The sequence below is a fragment of the Strix aluco genome, chromosome 24, assembly GCF_031877795.1.
Source record: "Strix aluco isolate bStrAlu1 chromosome 24, bStrAlu1.hap1, whole genome shotgun sequence".
Lineage (NCBI taxonomy): Eukaryota > Metazoa > Chordata > Aves > Strigiformes > Strigidae > Strix > Strix aluco.
Genome location: NC_133954.1, coordinates 5,308,837 through 5,334,292, shown reverse-complemented (window position 1 = coordinate 5,334,292; position 25,456 = coordinate 5,308,837). Strand labels below are relative to the sequence as shown.

The 25,456-nt window shown below is 55.6% G+C and overlaps 2 protein-coding genes across 9 annotated transcripts in view; both read right to left on the bottom strand.

Annotated features, from left to right (window-relative positions):
• Positions 1-351: 351 nt before the first annotated feature.
• On the bottom strand, positions 352-8,277 carry ITGA2B (integrin subunit alpha 2b). Of its 2 annotated transcripts, none has more exons than XM_074849650.1 (30): positions 8,079-8,277; positions 7,871-8,001; positions 7,691-7,788; positions 7,450-7,615; positions 7,324-7,373; positions 7,109-7,154; positions 6,787-6,915; positions 6,654-6,701; positions 6,348-6,391; positions 6,188-6,247; positions 5,826-5,929; positions 5,477-5,685; positions 5,153-5,335; positions 5,027-5,072; positions 4,828-4,932; positions 4,649-4,704; positions 4,413-4,564; positions 3,722-3,835; positions 2,991-3,061; positions 2,758-2,905; positions 2,546-2,638; positions 2,362-2,441; positions 2,161-2,241; positions 1,988-2,090; positions 1,764-1,916; positions 1,566-1,676; positions 1,330-1,443; positions 996-1,103; positions 797-919; positions 352-564 (listed from the first exon to the last, which is right to left on the bottom strand). In XM_074849650.1, the coding sequence occupies exons 1-30, from the start codon at positions 8,234-8,236 to the stop codon at positions 469-471; spliced, it is 3,180 nt and encodes a 1,059-aa protein (XP_074705751.1). In that variant the 5' UTR covers positions 8,237-8,277; the 3' UTR covers positions 352-468. The 2 variants fall into 2 exon arrangements, with proteins under 2 accessions (XP_074705751.1, XP_074705752.1); XM_074849651.1 differs by having other exon boundaries at positions 5,826-5,878; positions 8,079-8,276.
• A 2,961-nt stretch (positions 8,278-11,238) lies between these two features.
• Positions 11,239-25,456, bottom strand: part of GPATCH8 (G-patch domain containing 8) — a 57,585-nt gene continuing 43,367 nt past the window's right edge. For 6 of the 7 annotated variants that reach the window (XM_074849831.1, XM_074849835.1, XM_074849834.1 and 3 more), the window contains 4 exons: positions 24,931-24,967; positions 19,455-19,504; positions 17,880-18,010; positions 11,239-17,481 (listed from right to left, as the gene is read on the bottom strand). In XM_074849831.1, coding sequence (XP_074705932.1) covers positions 13,632-17,481; positions 17,880-18,010; positions 19,455-19,504; positions 24,931-24,967 — 4,068 coding nt within the window. In that variant the 3' untranslated portion in view covers positions 11,239-13,631. The remainder of the gene's footprint in view (positions 17,482-17,879; positions 18,011-19,454; positions 19,505-24,930; positions 24,968-25,456) is intronic. The other variant, XM_074849832.1, reaches the window with a different exon arrangement.

Here is a 25,456-nt window from a genome sequence, read left to right as displayed (position 1 = left end):
CACCCGCCCCCCGTTCCGGCACCGGCATCCCGGGAGTGACCCCGGGACCGGCATCCGCCCCCCAGTTCCACACCGACCCCCCAGCACCGCACCAGCCCCCCAGACTGACCCCCCCAAACACCTCCCCCAGTCCTGGCACCCCCCCGGTACCCCCCCAGCACCCACCCACCAGGCCTGTGCGGAGTCACACGGGCCCCTGGGACACCCCACAAGGCACACGGGGGTCCCCAAAAGGCACCCCCTGCCCCTAAGTCACCCTGCATGTGTCCTGTCCCCTCCCCAGCCCCCCCGGCACAGGTTCGGGGGGGGGGCACCCCCATATCACCCCACAGGAAGCACCAGGGTGCTGGGCAGAGATGTATTGTCCAGGGGCAGCAGTGGGGTGCTGGGTGGGCACCCAGGGGTGCTGGGGTCACGGGGGCTGGGGCGGGGGGGTGCCATGGGGCAGGGGGACCCCGGGGGGCCCCACTAGCCCTGGGCACCCCGCGGCTCCTGGGCCTGGCCGGGCACCAGCTCCTGCGTGTCGTCCTCGGAGGGCGGCCGCGTCCTCTTGAAGAAACCCACCTGGCAGAGGGACACGGTGACAGCCCGGCCGTGGGGGACCCCACGGAGTCACCCCCGGGGGACCCCACGGCATCACCCCAGGTGCTGTCCCACATCCTGTGCCCGCAGCCTCCGCCCCCAGGGCCGGGTCTCCCATTTCGTGGGTTCCTCCAGTGCCATTGGGGTCCCACTGCCATGGCAGGGTGTCACCGGTGTCACCGATGTCCCCAGTGTCCCCCCCCAGCCTTCTCACCTTCCACATGAGGAGGATGAGGAAGGTGAGGAGCAGGAGCCCGGCGAGGACCCCCAGCACCACCCACCACACCGGCACAGCTCCCTCGCCGCCGGGGCTGGCGCGCACCACCTCGGTGACAGCCTGCAGAGGGACAGGTGGGTGACACCGCTGCCACCACGGCCTGTCCCTGTGTCCCCCGTGGCCATGCCAGCCCTACCGTGGCCTCCCCGGCGGGCAGGACGCGGGGCTGGATGCGGTAGGGCATGGCCGAGGTGTTGAACCAGGCTCGCGAATGGATGAGGAACTGCTTCAGGAGGTGCTCCCGCTGGGGACAGCCATGGGGACACGTGGGGACACATGGGGACACACGGGGACACATGAGGACATGACATCAGGGGCGCTGGCAGGCGATGACCCTGCACCCGGCATCCCTAGGGCTGCTCTCTGCAGGTCCCCGGGGACCACCGTGCAGGAGGAGACATGGCGGGGACACCCGAGGGACACAGTGCCACCACCCCTGTCCCCTCCCTGTCCCCAAGAGGGGCCAGTACCTGCTGCAGGGTGTCCATCCAGAGCAGGGCATGGACAGTCACCAGCGCCCGCTGGTCCTTGGCCAGGCTGGGCACCCGGCAGGCGATGCCCACGCACGTGGCGTTGCTGCAGTCCTGCGGGACACGACGGGCGTCACCCTGACACACACACCACCCCCCCCCGGCACCCTGGGGAGGCCCCCCCCAAGCCCCCACACCCATCACGGGCTGCAGGTCCCCGGGGAGCACCCGCTCACCACGGGGATGGGCTCCTCCAGCCCCGCACCCGGCGGCTCCTCCGCCTCCCGTCGCTCCCGCTGGTGGGTGCCATTCCAGGGTGCTGCGCCCGTGGGCCGGGGGATCTCCAGCTGGAAGGAGATAAAGGGGAGACACACCCCACTGGGACACCCACCCAGCACCCAGAGGGGGGTGCCGGTCCCCAGGCAGCACCCTACCTGCTCGGCGTTGAGGCCGGGGGGGTTGGTGCAGCTCATGCCCCCCTCGGTGCCCAGCTCCAGCAGGTAGAGCAGGATGCGGCCACCCAGCTGGCTGGGGACGGCGAGGTGCAGGGTGACCCCGCTGACGGTGCTGGGACCCTTGTTGTGGAGCTGTGGGAGGACAGTGAGGTGACACTGGGGAGGGGACAGTCCCCCAGGCACCCATGGGTGCAGCACCCTACCTGGTAGACGTGCTCCACCTTGATGCCGTGGTCCTCGAGGCGCCGGCTGCCCTCCACCCTGCGCCAGCTCGCGGGCAGCACCGTGGTGGCAGGCAGGGAGTTGCTGGCAGGAGAGGGGGGTCAGTGTCCCCCCGTGGCCCCCCCGGTCCCCCCTGTCCCCCCCAGACCCTCACCCTCGCAGCTCCATCTCCGCCTGCACCTCCACGGGCACCGTCACCGTCACCGACGCGTTGGTGGAGCTGGGGCTGTTCTTGCTGCGGGGACACAGTGGGGTGAGGGACGGCCACCGAGTCTGGGGACACACTGAGGCCACCAAGTGCCAGGTGTCCGGGTCCCAGCAGCGGGCAGGGGACAGGGGGTTGGCACGGTGTCACCTCCACAGCTGGAGCTGGAAGGTGATGGTGTCACCCATGTCCTCCAGCCCGGACACGCTCAGCTCCATGTCCACGGTGATCTGGGAGGGCAGCAGGAGGGTGGGTGGGTGACCCCCCCCACCAGCCGTGCCCAGCCCTGACGCCAGGGTGATGGGCCCAGAGCCGGGGACCCCCCAACCCTTACCCGTGCCCCCGCTTTCATGGGGTTGCCCAACTCGCAGAGCACCACGTGGCTCCCGTTCTCCTTCCTGGGGTTGCAGCTCAGCTTCTCCTGCCCCTACGGGGTGGGGACACGGGGAGGTGACACATCAGAGACCCCCCAAGCACCAGAACCACTGTGGGAACCTGCACCCCCACCCCAGACACCCCCTGACACCCCCCCCACCGGGCACCCACCGGGATGCTGCTGCGGGCCACCTGGTAGTGGGTGCCGGGGGGCAACTGCACCCGCAGCTCGGCCTCGAAGGCGCCTTCGCCCGCGTTGCTGGCGTTGGCGCGCAGGCGCAGCACGGCCTCCGCCCCGATGAGCAGGCGCCTGCTGGGGCTGGGGGGGGGACACACACACGGGGACAAGGCTCAGCACCCCGGGGTGACAGCGGGCACCCACCCTCGCCCGCCCAGGCGCTCACGTGTCGGCAGCCAGGTGGAGGTCGGGGACGCAGAGGTTGTCCTCGCCGCAGTCCTCCAGGATGATGTGGGTCTGGGAGGGAGTGGGGGGACGGGGGGGAGTGGGGAGTGTGGGATGGGGAGTCACTGGGGACAGTGGAGGGTACTGGGGGGACATCCAGGGGAGGGACTGGGGACAGCGGAGGGTACAGAGGGGACATCCCTGGGAGGGCAATTGGGGACAGTGGAGGATACTGGGGGACATCCCGGGGAGGGATTGGCGATGGTGGAGGGTACAGAGGGGACATCCCATGGACAGACTGGGGACAATGGAGGATACTGGGGGACACCCCAAGGAGGGAGCAGGAACAGCATGGAGGGACATCCTGGAGGGACTGGGGACAGCAGGGTGAGTGCAGAGGGTTGGGCAGGGGGACGTGCCAGGGAGTGACTGAGGACACATCCAGGGGGCACTGGGGACGGTGGGGGGGACTGGAGGGACAACCCAAGGAGGGAGCAGGGACAGTGGGGGAGACTGGGGGGACATCCTGGAGAGTGACGGGGGACAGCAGGGAGGGCAGGGGCTGTGTCCCAGGGAGGGGCTGGGGACACTGGGCACAGGCTGGGGAGCACAGCGGTGGCAGTGGGTGCCCCGGCCTGGGGGGACCCACATGTGCCCTGGCCCAACCGTGGGGACAAGCCCCCCCCGGGGCACTGCAGCGACGTCCCCAGCTCAGCTGTGTCCCCCCCCTACCTGCGCCTGCACCAGGGTGTCCCCGTAGAGCACCAGCCCCGGGGTCCCCCTGGGCAGCGCCAGGCTCAGGCTCAGGGCGACCGGGCTCAGCTTGTCCTTGAAGTCGGCCTCGTCCTGGGGGCACCCACGGGCAGAGCACCCCAGTGAGCACCCGCACCCCCCACCCCGGGGCGCCCACCCACCCGGGCTGGGGACACCGCTGTCCCCATCCCTGTCCCCATCCCAGCTGGGGCTGCCACTGTCCCCGTCCCTGTCCCCCACCCACCTGGGCTGGGAAAGCCACTGTCCCCATCCCAGCTGGGAAAGACACTGTCCCCAGCCCTGTCCCCATCCCAGCTGGGGGTGCTACTGTCCCCAGCCCTGTCCCCATCCCTGTCCCCAACCCTTTTTAGGCTGGAAAAGCCACTGTCCCCATCCCGGTTGGGGATGTCACTGTCCCCAGCCCTGTCCCCCACCCTCTTGGGCTAGGAAAACCATTGTGCCCATCCCTGTCCCCATCCCAGCTGGGGGTGCCACTGTCCCCAGCCCTGTCCCCATCGCAGCTCGGGGTGCCACTGTCCCCATCCCAGCTGGCCACTGTCCCCAGCCCTGGCCCCCACCCTTCTTGGGCTGGGAAAGCCACTGTCCCCATCCCGGTTGGGGATGTCACTGTCCCCACCCGTGCCAGCCCACGCTGGCACCGTCCCCGTACCCGCAGGTAGGCGGTGAGGTTGTGGCACAGGGGGGGTGTCCCCGGGGTCAGTGCCAGTGCCCTGTGCCAGGACGATTGGTGGCCGTGCAGCAGCAGGACCCTCCGGGACAGCCTGGGCTTCAGCCGATCCAGCTGCAGCTCGGCATCGAGGCCTGGCAGGGCACAGTACTTGGTGACACCCTGGTGACACCCCAGCGGTGCCCCTTGTGCCCCCCCCGGGTGACGCGGACACTCACTGATGCTCTGGGGGATGTGCTGGCCCGTCACGCTGACGCACAGCACCACGGGGAAGCTGCGAGGGGGACAGCACCCAGGGGTGCTCAGGGACCTGCCAGCAGCCCCGGGGCGATGTCCCCATGCTGGTGGTGTCCCCACGGTGGTGTCCCCATGGCAGTGTCCCCACAACATGGCTCACCAGCTGACGCGGGCGCTGGAACCAGGCAGGACACACTCCAGGAGTTCAGGGTTCAGCCCGTCGGGGACACTCAGCTGGGTGCGGGCCACCACCACGGGCTGTCCCCTGGCACATGGGGACAGAGCTGAGGTGTCAGGGGACATGGGTAGGGACCTCCCCAGGCCGTGCTGCCACTGGAGCCGACGGGACAGGCACTCACCAGTACACGGCCACCTTGGCCACCCCATAAGCCCCCACCAGCAGATCTGTGGGGACAAGCAGGGGGTCGGTGACGGGGCGGGTGGCACCGTGGTGGCCCAGAGGTGGCCACACAGCGGGGCCGTACCCGGGTAGCCGTTGCCATCCAGGTCGGTGGCACCGCGCAGGGCGAAGCCGAAGGCGGCCGGGCCGCGGAAGGGGCTGTCGAGGAGCTGGGTGGGCACCGGCATCAAACCCTCGCTCTGCCCGCGGAAGATGAAGACCTGCCCGCTGCCACCGTCACCCCCCAGCGGGGCACCCACGGCCACGTCTGGGGACACAGGGAACATGAGCACCCCCCGGGTGTCCCATCCCACCACCTGCCCAAGTGCTCCTGCCTCAGTTTCCTCCATGGTTTAGGCCCTGGCACAGCCCCCCCTTCCCCACCACCCCCGTGCCAGGCCGGTGTTACCGCCGTAGCCGTCCTTGTCCAGGTCCCCGAGGCTGGCGATGGCGGTAGAGAAGCGCCCGTAGGGGTGGGTGCCTGTCAGGGTCTGGGGGGGCTGGGCGAGGGGCCGCTGCCCCCCCCCCAGGTAGAGGTAGAGGCGCCCCACCTCGCTGCGCTGGCCGTCGGGGCGCCGGGCCATGTACAGGGGGGCACCCACCAGCACGTCGTCCTGCCTGTGCCCGGTGCGGGGGTCAGGGTCAGGGTGCCCATGTTTGGGGACTGGAGGCAGCCAGGGGGGTGCCAGGCAAGGGGGCAGCACCCTAGGGTGCCCCCATGGGGGATGAGGCGGGGGGGGGACAGTCCTGGCTCTCACCCGTCCCCGTTGACATCAGCCACGGCCACCGTGTGCCCGAAGTACGATGCCACCTGGAAAGAGTCTGGGTGGGGGGGGTTGTGCCTGGGGCACCGTGGGGTGCGCTGGGTGATGGGGAAGGGGGGGTGATGGGAGGACAAGTTGGGGGTGCTGGGGTGCTATGGGGTGGGAGTGCAGGGGTGCTATGGGGCGCTGGGGAGGCAGTGGGGTGCTGTGGGGTGCTGGGGCAATGGGCAGGGGGGCAGTGGGCAGCGGGGAGCCTTGGGGTGCTGGAAGGGGGCAGTGTGGGGAAGGGGGGCAGTGGGGGTGATGGGGCAGTGGGGCAGGGTGCCGTGGGGTGCTGGCACAGGGTGGGGGGGTACCTGCTCACTGGCGACAACACGCAGCCGGCGCAGGGTCACCCCCAAACTGAAGATCTCCACCTGCCCAGAGCGGCGTCAGGCCCCGGCCCCGGCCCCTCCCCAGGGTGCCACCCCGGGGTGCCCGGCCACAGCGGTGTCCCCGCCACCGGGCACCACTCACCTCGCCCCGCGTGTTGCTCTTGTTGGGGACCCCCACCACGTACTCTGCGGGGGACAAGAGCCCTGAGTGCCCCCACTACGGCACTGGGGTGAGTGTGGGGGCACCAGGGTACCCCCGGACTGGGGTGGGCACAGAGATACCCCCCGGCACTGGGGTGGACGCGGGGGCACAGGGACCCCTGAGCTGGCACAACCCGTGTCCCAGAGCTCTGGGGAGGGGAGGGCACCCCGCAGCCCAGGGGTGCCCAGGACCCGTCTCCCCCCACACTGCAGGTGGCCCTGGCCCCTGTGCCCCCCCCGGCTGTACCTTTGGTTTTGGGATCGCCATCGAACTCGCCCACGGCCACCGAGTACCCTGCAGGGAGACGGGCACTGGTGACCCCGCCGTGCCCTGGCACGTGCCGGCCGTGGGGCAGGGCAGCCCCGTGCCCACCGCTCACCCCGATACCCGTCCTCGTAGTCCCTGGACAGCGGCTCCTCCGTGGGACGTCCCGGGCGCTCCGGCCACAGCAGGGACTTGCCGTGGAAGCGGGTGAGGATGGCATCCACCCCCACCGAGTACAGGAGCCCTGGGGGACACCGGGGTGGGTGCCAGCGCTGACAGGGCATCCACTGGCACCCGCCCTGGGCTACCAGTGCCGCTACGGGTGGCACTGAGGGGGATGCCCCATCCTGGGTGCCCTCCTCCCGCCGTGCCCACCCAAAGGTGAGTCTCCCGGGACCAGCCAGCCCGGGGGGCAGTGCGCGGCAGGCAGGACTCACCCATGAAGTAGTACCCGCCGGGGGCACCCAGCACCAGCGTGCCGTCCTGTGGGAAAAGCCGGCATCAGCATCCACCCCGGGGCACCCCTACCCCAGCATCCCCCACCCTGACACCCAGGTACCACCCCAGTTACACCCTCTGCATCCCCAGCAGCATCCCCATGGGCATCCCCGGGGGCACCCCGGACACGCCGCCCCCCCAAGCACCGTCTCACCGGGGTGACGGCCGCGCTGAAGCCGATCTCGCAGTAGCGCTTGTCGTCAACTGCGGGCACAGGGCAGGGTCAGACCGGCCAAGGGTGGGGGGCACCCACTGCCCCCACCCACCCGCCTGCCCTCACCGTAGTAGCTCTCGCGGTAGGTGCTGGCCATGAGCTGGTCGCGGCAGGGCGAGTACCAGGCGACGCGGCGCAGCCCAGGGGCACCCACGAAGCAGGCGCCCGTCGGGGTGCGGAAAGCCTCCTGCTGACTGTCCATCGCGTTCCAGTGCTGCAGCGGGGCGCAGGCCTGGGGAGGGGGACAGGGTGGGTGCCCACCCCGCCACCACCCAAGGGTGCCCACCCACCCGCCGCGTGCACCCACCACCAGTTTGCCGTCCCAGCTGGTGACCGATGCCCCCAGCCACTGGTGTGACTTGTAGGTGTGGAGATTCAGGGTGTTCTGGGTCTCGGTCTCGTCCCCTGGGGGAGCAGGAGAGGGGGAGTGTGCTGGGCCGGTGGCCCCCCCACATCCCCCCCCCATCACCCTGTGGCACCCACGCACCCGTAGTGTCGATGAGGAGGGGTTGGCAGGGGGGGTCGTCGAGGGGCCAGGAGCAGAGGAACACGGCACCGGGCTGGGCCACGCCGGGCTGGGAGGTGTTGGCGTGGGGTGCCCCCACCACCACGCTGGGCCTGGGGTGGGCAGAGCGGGTGTCAGTGGTGGGGAAACGGGTGCTGTGCCCGGCCCCAGCACCCCGGTGTTTCCCTACCTGCCCTCGGTCACGTGGAAATCCAGGGAGAAGCCAAAATAGCTGCCGGGGGGTCCCTCGTACACGGTGGGGTGGTCCTGGAGGAGCCCCAGGGTGGGGGCCAAGCGTGGCCCCCCGAGGAGCAGCAGGGCCCGGAGTAGGGCAGCAGCAGCCCCCATCGCCACCCTGAAATGTGGCTGGTAGCCCCGCACAGCCCGTAGCAGCGTGTCCCCTGCTTATCTCAGAGGATACAGCTGGGGACAGGGACAGCAGGGACGGGGGACACAGGAAGGGCCCCCCCGCACGCACAACCACTCCTGCCAGGGAGCCAAAGGGCTACTGGGGTGCAGGGAGGGACGTGCTGCTTTTGGCTGGGGGGTGGAGATGCCCGGCCTGGCTGGCAGAGCAGGGCAGGGGTAGGGGGTGGCAGTACCACCGGGGACACGGCGAGGGGGTGGGGGGGACACGGCCGTGGCGGGAAGCAGCACAACAGCCTGTTGCCCACCACCCCCCTTCCACCGGAGGCTGGGGCCGAGTCCAGCCCTCGCCTGTGCCGCGGGATGCCTATCTCGGGGTGCCTATCTCGGGGTGCAGGCGGCCACAGCCCGGCCAGCGGAAACACAGCAGGGAGGGGGGACGGCCGTGGGGTGCGGGGGACCCGTCCCATCGTCCCCTGAGGTCCCCTCCACAGCAGGACGGAGCAGATGGGGTGGGGGACACCTGGCTCCCCACACTCACCCCACCAGCGTTGGGCATCGCCACCAAAGTGTCTCCCCAGGGCAGGGACATCCCAAAACCCTTCCAGGGGAGAGCGCAGGGCCGGGGCAGCCCAGCCACTGAGCACCAGTGCTTTGCAGGAAGGGCATGGGTACCAGGGTGGGGGGACAGGAGCCAGGGTGGGGGGACACCCGCAGCCCAGCGAACAAGGGGGCTCCTTGTCCTCGGCGGAGAAAAAGCCGCCCCGGCGATGTCCCGTCGGGGCTGCAGCAGCTGCTGGGGCCCAGCCCTGCAGCAACGGCCGCGGGAGCTGCTCGGCCGAACCCACGTGTCCCCCTCGGCTTAACCCACTTGCGGAGTTAATTTAAACACGCTCAATTAAGGCCACTCAAGCTGCCGGGGGCTCCTCTTGCCCACGTGCAGCCGGTGGCAGGGAGAGGCAGCGGAGCGTCTCAGTGTGAGCCAGTCCCCCATGTGGAAACGGGGTTTTCAGCCTTTTAGTCTACTCTGAAGCTGTGGGTGGGAAGTGAGACAGGGATGATGGGGGGGCCATGGGGTCCTGGGCCCCCCAGGGGGGCACAGGGTGGTCCCCGCAGTGCCCCAGTGGCACCTCGGCCCTGCGCTGGGTCTGCACCCACCCCTGGGAGCAGCTGGATGGTGGCTGCAGGCTCTCGGCTGCCGTGGAGTAGCCGCAATCAGAAACCGGTGGGATTTGCCCAAAGCCGGGGCTGAGCCCATCCTGTCGGGCTCTGCAGACTGGGAAGGGTTTAGCTGAGCCCGGCTCAGCTCCGTGCCCCTGGGAGAGGCGCGTGCTGGGCACAGGGGTCTGCACGACGCACCAGCTGCTCCTCTTCGGGAGGTCTCTTCCCAGGCTGGTGGCAGCGAGCACCCAGACCCAGCTGAAACCCACACCAGAACCGCTTTAAGGCAACTATATTTCTTTCAGATGATTTAATTCCCCGTTTCTTGCAACGCTTCCGCACTGTCATTCATCCAGCCGGGCAGTTCCAGGCCACCCGAAAGAGGCCGGCCCAGGCAAAGGCAGGTACATCCCATACCCCAACCCTGGCAATTTTCAGGACTTTTTTTTTTTTCCTTTTAACCAAATCAGGACCTTTAGCTAAGAAAGGAGAGGCTGGTGCTGCTCACCCCGAGCGCTCGCCTCCTCCGACACCCATTCAGGCTTGTGAAGGCGGGGGTGACCCCCAAAGCAGGGGCAAGCCCCGGGTTGGACAGGAACTGTGGTGCCACCTCCTCACTGCAGCAAGGGCAGGGACAGGGCTGCAGCCCAGCTCAGGAGCTGCTGAAGAGAGAAATGGGAAAAAAAACCCAAAACACCCAAGATGGAAGGAGGGCTGGAAGAGCCCACGACAGGAACTGCGCTGCTGGCAGGGTGGGGAGAGGCGGCATCATCCCCCCACGCTCTGACCTGGGGGGACACGGACCTTTGCTTGAGCCACTACGGCCCAGAGCAGCTCCGGCACCGCTGCCCTGAGCGCGGCAGGGACGAGGGGTGCAGCACCCCGACAGCCAACTGCTGCAGCACCCCGACACCCAACTGCTGCACTGGCCCCAGGACCGGCACAAGGGAGGGTGCGGAGCAGAAGGATGAGGTGGGCGAGACAGAATCCAGAATCATGGAGGTTGGAAAAGCCCTTGAAGATCCTCCAGCCCCACCATGAACCTCACCCTGACCGTTCCCAACTCCACCAGATCCCTCAGCGCTGGGTCAACCCGACTCTTCAACCCCTCCAGGGATGGGGACTCCCCCCCTGCCCTGGGCAGCCCATTCCAACGCCCAACAACCCCTTCTGCAAAGAAATCCTTCCTAAGAGCCAGTCTGACCCTGCCCTGGCGCAGCTTGAGGCCATTCCCTCTTGGCCTGGCGCTGGTTCCTTGGCTCAAGAGACTCCTCCCCCCTCTCTGCACCCTCCTTTCAGGGAGTTGCAGAGGGCCATGAGGTCTCCCCTCAGCCTCCTCTTCTCCAGACTAAACCCCCCCAGTTCCCTCAGCCGCTCCCCATCAGACCTGTGCTCCAGACCCTGCACCAGCTCCGTTGCCCTTCTCTGGACACGCTCGAGTCATTCAATGGCATTTTTGGGGTGAGGGGCCCAAAACTGAACTCAGCACCAGGCCCTGCTGCCCCTCCACCACCTTTCCAGCCTGGTTTCACCTTTAGTGACAGTTCAACCAGGCAGGTTGATCCTGCCAGGAGAGAACCTGCAGAACTCACCTGGTGCGTTGAGGGCTCCTACCCAAAATAATGTCCTTTAAAAACAAAAATAAATTTAATTAAGAGTACATTTTCCCTGTATCCAGCTCAATATCTTCTGAGCAAAGTATTGCAACGAAAAGTACTTTTACTCGATGAACTAAGCATCTGATACTGTTATTTTAGGAAAAAGTCCGGGGCTACAACGCAATCAGATGCAGCAGCTTCAAGTCATCTCATGCAAACCACACATTTTTTCCACAAATCATTGGTTTATTAGAAAGGTTTTTTTCCCCTCATTTTACAGCATATATATATATTTATATATATATCTTATGTGACAAAGTTAAATACAGTCTGTTTATGCTTGTTAAGTAATGATAGGTTAATTATTTTTAGCACTATTCTGGAAGTCAAAAAAACCCCTGACTGCAGTGTGAAGGGTGCCAGAAGACGCATATTGAATCTAGAAGCTAATGAAGCTCAGCATTGAGACATTAATACTGTATTCTGTTAATTATTTACAGAGAAATTGAGTCCCTTTTTTTGACCGTTGTGTTTCAGTCCAACCTGCTCAAACGCAAAGTTTCTCGTTTAAAGTGAGGAAGCTCAAGGTTTCGATCCTTTGAATCTCTCCCCTCCGGGTCTCAGCGCTGCACTTGGGGAGAGGAGGGGGACGCCAGGCAGCGGCGCGTGCTCCGCGGCCCCTCGCTGCCTGCTCCTGCCTGGTTTGCCTGCCTGCTCGGAAATCAGGCCCCGACAAAGCACTGTAGGGTGCCCCCGAACCACTCTAACACGAGGAGGTCAGCGGGGACAGCAGCAACTCGCCCTGGCGCGCTGGGAAGAGCTCGTGGGGGAGAAGCCTCCCACGGTTAGTGTTATCTGCAGCCAGCAGACGATGCTGCAGGGACAGAGAGATCCCTTACGGGACCCCCGGGGCAGGCACGGCCTCGGCGGATGATCCCAAACCACCTCTCCCTGCGTGTACAGTGGCAAACGGTTACGGCTAAAGGCTCCTCCTTCACTGGAAGACTGTACTGAACTGCACAGCCGGGCTGGCACCTGCAAGTCACCGCTTCAAACCCAGGGGGAAAGAAAGAAAATAAAATAAGAAAAAAAAGTAAAGGGGGGGGGTGTTTTATACTCTGGGAGACAACCCAAATTCCTGACACTCCTGAGACTGCCTCCAGTGTCGATTCCTATAAGCAGCTGCTTGGCAAAGGCAAGGAGGGCGCAGCGTGCCCGGGCGATGCCCTTCATTAGCTGTTAGAGTCACCGGTCTCGTCCACGCACCTCACCTAGTCCAAGTCTCACTTTATTTTTTTTTTTTTTCTTCTGCAAAATGCTAAATGAAGATTTTTTTTTTTTTTTTTTACATTTTATAGTACATAAAAACTTCAAAAATACATGAGCTTGATAAAATATACATGCTTAGTCATTTTGCATCTAGCTGAAACTATAAAGTTGAACCTTTACAAGTGTCTTATTTCACCTACAGCAAACATATTTACACAAAAGCCACCAGAACAAGTACCACTAAAAGAACTGGCTGTAAAAAATATTATTGCGGTATACTACAAATGTAACCTTTTTATATGAGCTACAAAAAGCAGCATCTTTGTTTACAGAGTTCAGTGCAATTCTTTACATTAAAAAAAAAAAAAAACAACCTATAAATTAATAAAGGAAACCATCAGTATTACAGAGGAAAGAATACACTTTACATACCCCGGCCGCTCTCCCCAGTCCTCTGTATTGCTTCAATTCCTAAAGGGATTTTTCTTCTCTCTCTCGTCCAAGTGCCTCTTTCCCAACACCACAAAAGATGGAAGTCAGAGTGATATTCCGCCCGCCCCGGTCAAAGCCCAGATTGAAATCACCGACCTCTCTCCCGTCCAGGCTATCCGGAAGGCGTCGAGGCGCAGTCCTCGCGCAGGAGAACGCTAACGAAGGATGGAGGAAGGGTCAGAGCTCTGGGCACGCACGCAGCTCCTCGCTTCAGCTTTGAAATAAGACCTTACTTCCACCTTTGCTGCTCACACCGAGAAAAAAACAACCCTAAGTATGCAGCGACAGGGTGCCAAGAAATCTCCTGTGATGCCTGGAAACTGGTACTGGCCCAGCCAAACCACGAGTGGCACTGCCCTTCATCGGTCTCCTCGCCAGGATCCACAGCTGTCAGTTACCCAATGTTTTATCACTGATTACAAGCCGGATTCAATCATGCTGACTATTTTAATTAGATGACCTCATTAAAAGGATTTTTAAAGACCTACTAGGCGTGTGTGAAATCTCGTTTATCATATACAAGGCGGCAGAAGGAAAATGACCAAGTGTAAGAATCCAGGGAAAAAAAGCCTTTCCAAGTGTCTCGCTGGTTTACACGTGAAATGATTCTTCCAGGACAGAGTGCTGCGACGTGCACGGAGGTGTCGGGGACGCGAGACAGTCCCTGGTAGCGGATATACACAACGCTCACGAACTGACCCGCCGCCTGCTGCTACCCAGCCCTCGAGCCTTTGGCTTCTTTGGCTGCTAAAGAGTGAAAGGAAATTCTCAGGCCTCACCTGCCAGCTGGATCAACTTCAACCCCTTCCCAAAATGCAAAATATTCTCCTTCCTCCCAGGTTACTTCATTTCGTCCTTCATGTGCCGTGACTGGGTGGATGCTGCAAGTCCTGTCCTGAGAAAATGGGGTGCAGCAAAGGGTGAAGATGTAACGCCGTAGCGGCCGCAGCGGCGGCGGGTCTCGGGGCAAGAAGGGTCGGATAAAGAGCGTGAGGAACCGGATGAAAAGTAAAGGGGCCCGGATGGATAGCTGACGCCGGAATGATGTGGATGGGGTGGCTGGCTAGAAACGTAGCGGGGTGCCCTGGGATAATCGAGTGGGTCAAATGTGATAACGAAATAGGGGTCAAGTGGGGCTGGGGTATATGATGAACCTGAGCGAGAGGCTGGGGATGGGGGTGAGGGTGAATCCCGATGGCGGCGGCGGCCGCGGCGGCGTGGTGCTGCAGGATGGCGTGCTGCACCGTGGTGATGGAGGTGGCCGATGCCGCCGCCGGCTGCTGAATGTGGATGGGCTGCAGGGCAGGCGCTGCCGGCGCCAGGGCCGCCGAGGCAGGGAAGGCCTTGACCTGCTTTGCCAGAAGTTGCTGCTGAATGTGCTGCTGAGCCGCTTGCTGCAGCTTGCTGTATTTCTCCATTTCTTCAGGTGTAAAAGTGATCGGCTGGCTCTCGAGCGGTGCCAGAGAGGAGTCTTCTCCTCCTTCCCGATCCCCTTCGATGCTCGGCTCCCCGCTCTGAGGCACGTAGCCAGGAAAGTGCTCGACATCTGGAACTAAGGGCATCATACTGGTTTCCACTGGGACCGGCTGGTTGCCCCCGTCCATAGGTTCTAGCCCATCGCCATCGCTCGGATCCGAGAGGAAGTTGTGCGGCATGACCAGATCTCCAGAACCAAAGCACTCGGGGAGCGCCGGTGCTTCGAGGGGAATGGACGGCATTTCCACGGCAGGTTCGTCACGTTTCTGCTCATCCAGAGGTTTGTCCTGAATTACCATCACCACCTCCTCCAGGAGAGACTGGCCGGCCAACTGAGCCTCCTCAAGGCCTTGGGAAACATCCTCAGAATCCGACAGCTCTTGATCCTCACCCCTCTCCAAGCCAGACTCTTCGTATCTTTTGGCGTTCGGTTTTCGAACGGTCGGCAGTTTCCCAATTAAGGGGAGAACCGGTTTGTTGCCTAAGGAAGGAGGAAGTTTTGGGCCAAAGTAGCCCTGGGGAGGATCTTTGAGCTTTATGCCCACCTTGTTTGCCCCTGCCAGCACCTCATCAGTGACGCAGGGCTTCTTCTCAACCTTCCGGGATTGAATCTTTTCCAAGAGAAGTTTTGCAGTGACGGAGTTCCTCTCCTCTGGACTGCAATCACCTTCTGAGACCCTCCCTGTGCCAGAGCTGCTGCTGTTCTGGGAGAGCGAGCCAGATCCTTTCAGATCCTCTCCTTTGCCATCCTCTTTCTTCAGCAATGATCCTTCACTTCGGCCTGTCCGGAAATAGTGAGGGGATTGCGAGCGATAGATTTTGGACCTGATAAAGTCTCTTCTCCCGGACCTCCTCTCTTCGGGGCTCTCGTGGCCTCGAGAGCCCTTTCGTGAGAGAGATCTCTGCGAGTGGCTTCTCGTGCTGCGGCTGCGATCCCTGCTATAGCTGCGGCTCCGCTTCCAGCTGCGACCCGTCACGCTTCGGCTTCTCCTCTTGCTTCGACTGCGGCTGCAGCTGCTGCTGCGTGTTCTGCCCCGGCTCCTCGAGCGTGACCTGCCTCGAGGGTGAGTTCGGCTCCTGCTTCGACTCCTCGACCTGCTCCTACTCGAGCTGTAGTCATCTTCAGAAGAGGAGTACTTGTGCCGCTTTGATCTGTGGTTGGAGCTGTTGTAGTCAGAGTCATCCTCTGAGTCGTGGGACCGCTTTGAATGGCACCTCGACCGGTCACTGTAATCGCTGTAGCTATCATCCGAGTAACTCCTGCGTCGGCTGTACCGGCTGTGGTCCGAGGAGGCGTCGGAGCTGCTGGAATAGGAGCGGTGAGAGGAGTGTCTGCGCCCCGACCTGGAGCGGCTCCTGGAGTGGTCGCTGCCGGAGTCGTAGTCGTCGCTGTACTGCGACGGGGATTTCTGCCGGCAGTGCTTCCTGTGAGAGCCCTCGTCGCTGTCGTAGTCCCCGCTGCTCTGCCGGCTCCTGCGGCTGATCCTGCCCAGGGAAGGAGCCGAACACCGTCTCCTCAGAGCAGGCAACTGCTGCAGGTCAGCCTTGTGTTTTTTGCTGCCATGCTCCTGGCAGGAGATACCACCATCCTCTTTTTTACCGCTGCTTCCCTCTTCAGCAGACAGAGACTTCCTCTGGGACTCCTGAGAGCACCGCTTTTTCTTCTGGAAATGGCTACAATCTTCAGACAATTCGGTTTTTAGCGCTCGTTCCGATTCAGTAGAAAGACAGGATTTGCCTTTTTTGTGTCTGTGTCTTTTCCGTTTTTTGGGTTTCTCTTCCCCCAGGTCAGTTTTTCGGCCCTTCTCGTCAGCTTCCTCCTTGTGTTTACGTTTGTGTTTGCTGGACTTTTTGTGCTTCTTTTTCTTTTTGTGTTTGTGAGACCTTCCAGATTTACTCTTACCTGTTACGCATTTGCTACTGTCCTCTCCCTCTCCCTTACCAAGGCTTGCCAAATTGGACTCCTGCTTGTTCTGGGAGCCACAGGTGGACAGAGATTTGTTTTCCATTTTTAGAGCAGAACTGTTAGCTGCGCTTTCTGCCTCCTTGGGTTTGCTTATCTCTCCAGATTCTGTGCTCTGAACGTTTTCTTTACAAAGACCCCCTGGATCCTTAGATTTCTCTGCCCCTTTACCTTTAGCATCTTTGTTGCGAGAAAGCTTGAAATCAAAATAGAGGGGATTACAGCTGTATGAAACAGATGGCTCTGCTCTGGTAAATATGAGAAGCTCTGAAGGCCACTGGAGAGTCGTGCTCTCATCTTTACTCAGAACTGGAAAAAAGGGTCCGGTTGGATGCTTTGGTCCTTCAGAGGCATCTTTACAGCCTGGGACAGGCTGAGCGACTTCTTTAGCAGTGTCTGGCTCGGGGAGATTGCTCTCTGCAAGATGCTTGCTCTCCTGCATACTTGCATTTTCTAGGCCTTCTTTTAGCTCTGTTTTGCTCTGCTGAGCTGCAGTTTCAGTAGTACTCTGCTCCTTCTGCTGCCCCGCGCTCTCAGCGGCCTTCTCTGTGTGCTTTCCTGGTTTGGGTTTCGGAGAATTACCCTTTTTAACTTCATGCGTGGGTTTTTTGTTCACATTTTCAGCTTCCATTTGTTCGGTAGACTTCATGAAAAGCAGGAATTGAAAATTAGGCTTTACTTTACAGTGGGCTGGGGGAATATAGTGGTAGTATTCTGGTTCAACTGCCATTGGTCCATCTTCTCGTCTCATCTTTTTTAGTTTAGATAACGTAGTGGCTAGAGATCCACTATCTTTGTCATGCTGGTCATCTTCCTCCGCCTTGCCATCAGAATTATTTGTGCTTTCGCCCTCGCCAGATTTCAGCAGATTCCCTGCATCTGAGGACCCTCTCTCATCAGCTTTTGCTCCGTCTGCAGAACTTGATTCTTCCACGTGGTCCTTGAAAACAGAAGCTATGGTCTCAAGCTTCACCGGGGTCTTCTTCGCAAATGAAAATGACACACCTATCTTCTGCAGTGGAGTTCCCAAAGCGTTCTTAATGCCAAAGCTGATTGCCTGCGCTGCCTGCGTGGGCATCTGGCTCGGCATAACAGTGCCACCGACTTGTCCAGTGTTTAGGAAACCTCTGTCCATAGTCATCTCTGTAGCTTGACCAGAAGCCGTCTGGATGAAAGAGCTGCTGTTGGCTGCAGAATCGTCATCATCTCCACCCTCCTCATCCACAGCCACCGTGGTGGTTCTGAACATGGGTCCACTTCCAGGAGCACTGTACGAACAAGTTAAAATAGAGAAAACAGCTGACTGCCATTTGTCTACCTCTGCAGTTGGATTCATGCCTCATTTAAAACAGTCTTTTACACATTTCAAGTCCTCTTGTATCCAGAAATATGCATTAAAATAGCATTATACAGCCATTTGAACGTTTTAAATTAAGTAACTGAAGAAAACGTATTGCTGGATAAAGCAATTTGGGGACGCTCTGGACTACTGGTTTGGTGAATTCACTCCTACTGAAAACACAGCACGAGGCCAAACTCAGGCATGAAGCTTTGCCCTCAAAACCCACACAGGATTACAGGAGCAAGAACGCCAGTGCACAGGGCCGCAGTCCCACGCAGGACTCCCACACACCTCCAGGGGTGCTCGGGGATCACCTGCACTCACCATTCAGGCTGCCTCCTCTGTTCAGCCAGTTCGTGCAGACGCCGGAGGGCTTTCTCCTGCTTCCTTTCATCTTTACGTGATCTTGAAGAGACATTGCGAGCAAACTCCCTTTGCTTGAGATCTTTCAACCTCTGAGGCAAAAGAAAGCAGGGACGGATTAGATAAAAGCGGTGTTTGGTTTAATGTCCAAAAGCTCTTTGCTGTAGCGCTGGAAAGTACACTGTGAAGTCCCTCCCCAGTGACATTTATTGAGCTAGGATGGAGCAACAGCATCTTAGCTCAACAAACCAAATGGAGCACATTGCCATCCTCCCAGTAGCTAAATGAAAAGACAACTGTTGATCACTTTTGGCTATGACATCAAGTCTGTATATATGCATTTCCAATCAACATTACTGGTTTTCTTTAGCATGTACAATAAAGCTGATTTCAAAGCAACAAGCAAATTCTGGAAGGAAAAAAAAAAAAAAGACTGTTTACTTTTGCTGCTCTTGCAGGGTGCAAATGTACTTGACAAACAGTGCATGACAGAAGTCTTAATAGCATGGGCCAAAAAACAGAAAGGGATTAGCTGGTGCAAGAGAGTTACCCAGGTATTGTATCTTACAAAAGCAATGTACAAATTACATTGGAAAAGGTGCCAAAAATCCCATGCAAATGATTCCGGTAAGCAAATAAATAATACAACATACACCACAAACAGTTACTTGCTTTCCTGACAGTAGTTCTGAGACAGTCTCTCAAGAAACAAAATGCTCTAAAGTGCAGTGGGGTCTTTTGGGGTTGAACACTGTAGAGGGCAGAAACACTAAGCTCCCCAGAAATCTGATCATATGAGGAAGTAAACCCAAACCCAAGGAATTTCAAACATCAGACATCACTGAGGAAATCTAGATATCCAATTCTAATAGAAATTGAACATCCAAGACTTCAGAAAATTTTTTGAAAGTCCTTGTCTCAAAGAACTAGGAAGAGGCTGCTGTTTTTCCTTTGAATACATGTGAAATGTCACAAGACTTTTTTGTTGTTGTTGTTTAGAGTGCTATACAGAAGTTTAAGTAACAGAAAGCAGCAAAGGAAGACCTCTACCATCCTAAGGGATTAACTTTTCTTTTTTTGGTGCACAATTTGAAACCCTTTCAAAAGGCCCAATTCCAGAAAGCATCGTGTACCCAACTTTTGAAGAAGTTTCATGTTTTTCAGGCATTTCGTGAAGGGTCTGAAGGACTAATGGTACTCAACGCAGTAGTCACTTCAGAAAAATTCTTGTACTAAATGTACAATCATTGGTGAATTCTAATACCTTTCAGCTGGCTGACTCTGCCTCTTCAATGGAGCAGAGTCAGACCGGTACACACAGAAACACTGGATCTGAAAACTAACCCAAAGTTCAAATCAGAGGAATTAAGTTGGCCCAATGTAACGAGAACATTGCTTTGTGAAAAAGGGGAAGATTTGACAAGACAGAGGATTCTCTTACCTAATTGTATTTACTAAATGTGGGTGAGCGTTACCAAAATCAGAGGGGAGGACACACAAAAAAAAATACAGCTACAGACACTAGTAGAAACTCACTCTTGTGATCTGGACTCCAAAATTAGAAGGGTTTGCTTTCAATACATCAGCTGAAAACGTCACATCACAAAGAAAAAAAAAAAGAAAGTAAAAATAAAACAAGAGTGGAAGAGAGAAAAAAAAAATAAATAAAAAGCAAGCATTACTACACATGCTCTCGGTGTGTCTGCGAGCTATTCTACGGAGAAGGAGCTGAGCCAGCAAAGCTACGGGACTCGGCTTAGGGAGGCTGGAGCACAAGTGGGGAACACACATACACATACGGACACAGCAATGATCCCACCTGGAACAACAGAGCTACTTTCACCAGGACAAGTAAAGGGCTCAAGGGTTTTGTGGTGTATGTTAAATAGTAAATTTTTTTCCAAGAGGGAAGGGGGAAAAAAAAAACCCGGACTAAGCAATGCTATCAGCTTTTTCATGCTGATTTAAAAAGCGTATCTAAAATGCTCCAGGAAGTGAAAGTCACCAACAGCTGACAAAACTATTTAACTGGGGTTTGATGCCAAGTCTCTAGATCACTCATCCATTTGGAAAAAAATATGACCCAGCTATTTACAACAGAAATGAACTGTGACCTTTTACTTTAAAGAGGAAGGTGCAATGATGCACTCAGAAACCCACCTCCACCCCCCAGACATGGCCTTAAACATCTCCCTGGGAAATAAAATGGGCTCAAAGTCAGTTGATAATGATTCAGCTGCCCACAATGCAACCCTGTCCTGGTTACCAGGGACAATCTTAATGAAAACAGAATTAAGTGCCCATCCTTAAATGCTGACCTTTGCATATCTCTGCTCCCCCAGACCTCCCGCTCTCGACACTTAGAAATTGGAAGTGATGAAGCAAATGAACTATCCTGATGCACTGCAGCTCCAGAACACGCCACACACGCCAACACCTAGCTACACTGGTATCGGTGCCTTTTAAGATGATAAACCACTAGCCATGGTTTCAAGACTGCTGAGAATTTATTACTCCCCAAACTGGGGAAAAATTGGTCTGATTTTACAAAGGACTAAGTGATCTCAAGGCTGAGTTTCTTTTTGTCACACAGGGGCCAGAAAGAAGAAGGGTCTTGCTGGCAAGTATAGGACAGAAAAGCTCCACAACTGCACCATGCCATCTCCTTAGAAATGTAAAATATGGAACATAATATAGCTCAGCATCTTTGACTGACCTAAAATGATGCACCTCTCATCAGAAATGATTTCTCAAGTTTGCAAAAGAGCCAAGTTCCAGCAAACCTGACTGGACCACATTATCTTACATGAACGCAACCTGGAGTAGGGGAAGGAGGGACGACAGAAGACCAGACTGCTCATCTGTAAAAACAAATCACCACCGGAACAGATGCAGAACGCTTATGTTCACAGGCAGCTGATTAGCACTGAACTCTTAAAATAGCCAGAACTTTTCAAAATATCCTGTCAGAGTAACTGTTACCCCGCTCATTGTTTCAAGTGCATAATTGAATCCAGTCATTTATCCAGGCAAAGAACAGTGGATAACCAGTTAACTACAGCTATGCCTACCCTCCTCCCCCAAACCTAACTGGAGTGAAGCAATTAAAAGCCTGAAGTAGAATTTCACAGTAGTGAAAGGAGTATATCGAAGCAATGAAATGCTTTTCAGCATGCTCCAGGTCTCAGCCTTCCCAGAAAGCTATTTGAACTCAATCGATATCGAAGCTAGGCTCACACTAAAGAAATTTCCATCTAATCCTTAGGCAAGTGTTCATTATTCTAATCCTCCAAAATCTCTAAATTACTTTTTGGGCCACACCATATGTGTGGGTGTTCACAGAGGCTGGACAGTCGCGGGAGGACAGTTGCAGAGCTGCCCCCCCCAACACAGCAAAAACATTTAAATAAGAATGTAACATAGCCACTCAATCATCCTCAGGAAGCTTCTCCCCACCAACTATGGAAAAGAAGTCCTGGGAACTCATCTTCTTGGGGTGAAATCAGCCTTTTAAAGTCTTCCCATAGTGCTCAGCAAAACTATAATTTCTTCAATAGGATCAGAGCCACCAACCTGTATTAAATCAAACATATAGCTTCATGCTACTGTAGGATTTAAAAATTAGGAAGCATTTTTTCTGAGGAGCAGCAGTGTGTTTTCTAAGGAAGTAGAAGGTTTATCTAAGCAGCAACACATTTACAAATTGTAGGATGACAGTGACCATGAAGCCAAGAAATATTATTCCGCTGGTTTATTACTTCAGCTGTAAGAAGGGCCACATCAGTAAGCCCAGTGACCAGCAAATAAGGACACAGATCACTAGCACTTAAAGTTTGCCTGTATTTCTGCACACTAGAAGCAGTACTTCAAGCCTCAAGCAGTACTTCACTACCTCAAGCCTTCCTTCAGCTTGGTATTACATTTTATTAATAGCTGCCACCCACCTCAGCTTTGTAACAAAGAATAGTATTCTAAGTTTTCAGCCTTGTTTCTAACAAAATTACTAAGTAGTCTCCAAATTTCAATGGGAGTGCAAATCGAGCTCTTAAAAAAAATGGTTTTCTATAAAATCTGTGGCTACCTCAGTACTCCAGCACAAAGAGGCTACAGTAATGGATTATCTCCCAATCACTGCACAGCTCAGGAGAGGCCAAATTGGCATACAATGCCATTACCTTCCAATTCTCTTCAAATCGGCTTAAATAAGCTGCACTCCAGAATCGTTTAAAAGCTCTAGAGATAGCCCATCACAGAGACGTGAAAGTGGTTAAACAAAAGGGGGGCAATCAGGATTCAGAACCTGACGTAACAGGAAAAAACTCAGCGCACGCTGTGGCAATTGTACGTGAGATTTTCTGGTGAGATGGTATTGAGTAAGACCTCCCCAGTACCAAACTGGAGTGCAATGCTTTGCAGGTTCATGGATTTTCTCAGTTTAAGTTGACAAAGCCATGCAATTTTGCTGAAATGAGGTCCATTCGAGAGGCATTCTTTGCCTACAATTGAAGAGCAGAAAGAGATTTGATTCTCAGAATAAAAAAGCACTCCACTACACTGCTTTACTAGACCTAAGATCTGAGACTTTCATGACAAACGTTACATTCAGGAGAGAGGGACAGACTGGATCCACGTCCAGTGAAGATTTCTGCATTGGCTTGAGACAGGAGGCAGCTCATGTGACAGCACAATGGCATTAGAGCCTACTCCTCCCCTGTTATTGTTCTCAAGTCTCTCTGCCAATCCCTATTAAATAAAATAATAATGTACTTTTCATTACACGCCAGCAGATTTCTGGCTTTCTGAACTTTTGACGTGCGCTCAATTCTTTGCCACAAAAGCTTCTGGGAGTGAGCTACACCATTAGCTAAATATGAGCTCAAGGGATGGCAGCCTTTATAATTTTATATAAGTGAGAACACAAGCCCTGCTTATTTTTGGTAATCAACATTCTTTGCACGCTCGTAAGTGAAGTGAAAAGAGCAGAGGGGAAATGGCACACAACTGCAGTTTTATTTCATCTTAATTTCTACCCTGACACCTCATTTTCAACTTGGGAAAATATACCACGCAATAATGTAACACAGATAACCCAAGGACACAAGTCTGCCTGCCCTTCAGGAGACTTGCATGGCTCGTAATCACAACGTCCAGGCCTTGCATGCTGAAGACTTTTTTATTGAACACTCTCCATGTGCGAGTGCCCTTCTCCAAATGTGTTTGCCATCAGCAAATGAGCAGCCGAACAGCTAAAACTGGGTTAAGAAAAATACCACGGGTTTTTTGAGGGTAAAACATGTCTAGAGTAGAAAAGCCTCCCATGTACCACCAAGGATCTTGGAGATTCTCTCTTCAGTCTTCCACGTTCAGGCTGTGCTTGAAGATACAAGTTTCTGGAAAGCACAAGTCCAATTCTCCCCAAACCAGAAAGTTCAGGGTTTGGATTTGGAGTACTCATCAACCACAGCAGTGACCGCGTTGGTAATTTTATTGTGCTTTAACAGATCCCTCCCCCTCTGCATTAGAAGCAAAGATCCAGATAAGTAGGGCATGAAGAGAACTGGAGATCTATAGCTTCAGTTCTTAGTTCCACCCTCTTTCCCAAAGAGCTTCTTTATGGAAATACCTTCCCTTTAGCCTTTTATAAAGAGAATCTATGAAGAATTAATCATATACACCTCCAAAACGCCACACATTTAGAAATAAATAAAATGAAAGCTACATAAAAGACCGCATTTCAATACTGGTTAGCGTTCTCACAGTTAACCTGGCAAAAGTTCACACAAGATGATGTTTGTTTTTCACAGTGAATTCAGAAGGTGAATGTTTTTATTCTGTTGGGTCAGTGACTCAGTAAACAGCTCAACCCTTCATCAGGCATGCTAGCAGGAAAGAGGTGACTGTATAGGAGATTCTGTAAGTTCTTGGATAAGTAAAAAAAACCACCCAACAGTAGAAGCTGACTGTAAACGCTACATTACTTACACATAAGATAATTCCAACCGAAACAATTTTTGCAAGCTGCTCTAAGTGATGGGCAATACAGATTAGGTTTATTTGATATGAACACACAAGCTGGGTGCAACCCCAGATAAAGTGACCCACGTTCATCTTCATGCAAATCTAACATGAAGTATCCTACCTTGATGTCAAAACCCAAACCCAAAGGGCCCACTCGGATGTAAAGCCCTAAGGACACATTCCCACTAAGTCCAGAGTACTGGATGACTGTGGGAGCTCTCAAGCATCTGGACATCACATTATCTGCAGGAAAGCAGCACAAAAATACACTGGGCCCACCTTCACTACCCAAGTTCCTCGCTAGCTGCAGGAGAAGTCTTCTTTCTACATTTGCCTTCTTTTGCATTTGTCTGGTAATTATTATTACTCTGCTGACAGTCAAGACTGCACAACAGAGGCAGGGGTCCTTCACAAGCTACCAGTCCTTCTAGCTGCTGGGCTCAAGATCTTACAGCTAAAAAAACTCCAATAAAGTTATCAATAGCTTTCAAGGATACAAAAAATTATGACATCTATGGTTACAGGTTGCTCACTGAAGGATCTTCAAGGGAACAGAGTTTATTTTCCCTTGAAGTGCCATCTGTACGAACTCCTGTATGGCTTCCCCTGAGAGGGACTGACCATTTGGTGAACAGATAGGGTTACTGGTCTGTAAAACACCTGTACTTCTCATTTCAAGTATCAACCTAATTAAAAAAAAAAAATCTAGAGAACAACACTGTACACCTCCAACAAGATGTTTAAAAATGCAATGACTTAAACAGGCCAATGGTTTGTGATAATAAATTGAAGATTATTTTCCCAGTTAAGGTAATCTAGATACGCTGCCTTTTGGATAGAAACTTAGTGCTGAGGTCGATTCAGACATATCCAAATGCTATATGAAACCAGTAGAGTTAGGAAATAATAATAATAATAAAACCTCCCCTTTAATTGTTTGGTGTTGACAAGTTGGTGGGTCCAAAATTTATGCGGTAGGGATCAATACACTTACCTATCGTCCCTGTTTCGCAATAATCCTGAGTTCCTTCCTGGAATACAAGACAGTGTCTTTATAACTTGGGAGCAGTAAGGGATCTGAGGATGGAACATCTATTTACAGGGACAGCCTAATGCTCGCTGAGCCACAGAAGGAATAAGCAAACACTTCAACGTCATGGGTATGTGTAACTAAAAATACTTAAAAGCAAAAACGATCCCGTGGAAATCTGTTCAACAAGCTAAGAAAAAGGCAAAGCCAAAGCACTGTTGCCTCAAGAATTACCGCTGAGAAGGTAAAACTTTGCAGATAATATGTACCAGGTCAGTTTGCTGTAATTATCTAGGATACCATAATGTCTCATCTTTCCAAGAAAGCCTACTGATTAGCCTACTTTTAGGAAAACTATGTTTTTCCTTAAAAAATTTGTTAGCTTTTATGTAACCTTGCCTTCTTGTCCAAAGAGGCAAAATACGAAACATCAACGTGCAACGTATTATGAAAAGCACAGCGTGGTTTTTGGGGTTTTTTTCAAACTACC

Bases quoted from the DNA above. Each gene is read 5' to 3' on its own strand.
- ITGA2B (XM_074849650.1), bottom strand. From the start codon at position 8,236: ATGGGGGCTGCTGCTGCCCTACTCCGGGCCCTGCTGCTCCTCGGGGGG. The intron at 5,686-5,825 runs GTGAGAGCCAGG...CACCGGGCACAG, and splicing joins GCTGATGTCAACGGGGACGG to GCAGGACGACGTGCTGGTGG. The intron at 1,677-1,763 runs GTAGGGTGCTGC...ATCTCCTTCCAG, and splicing joins CCGGCCTCAACGCCGAGCAG to CTGGAGATCCCCCGGCCCAC.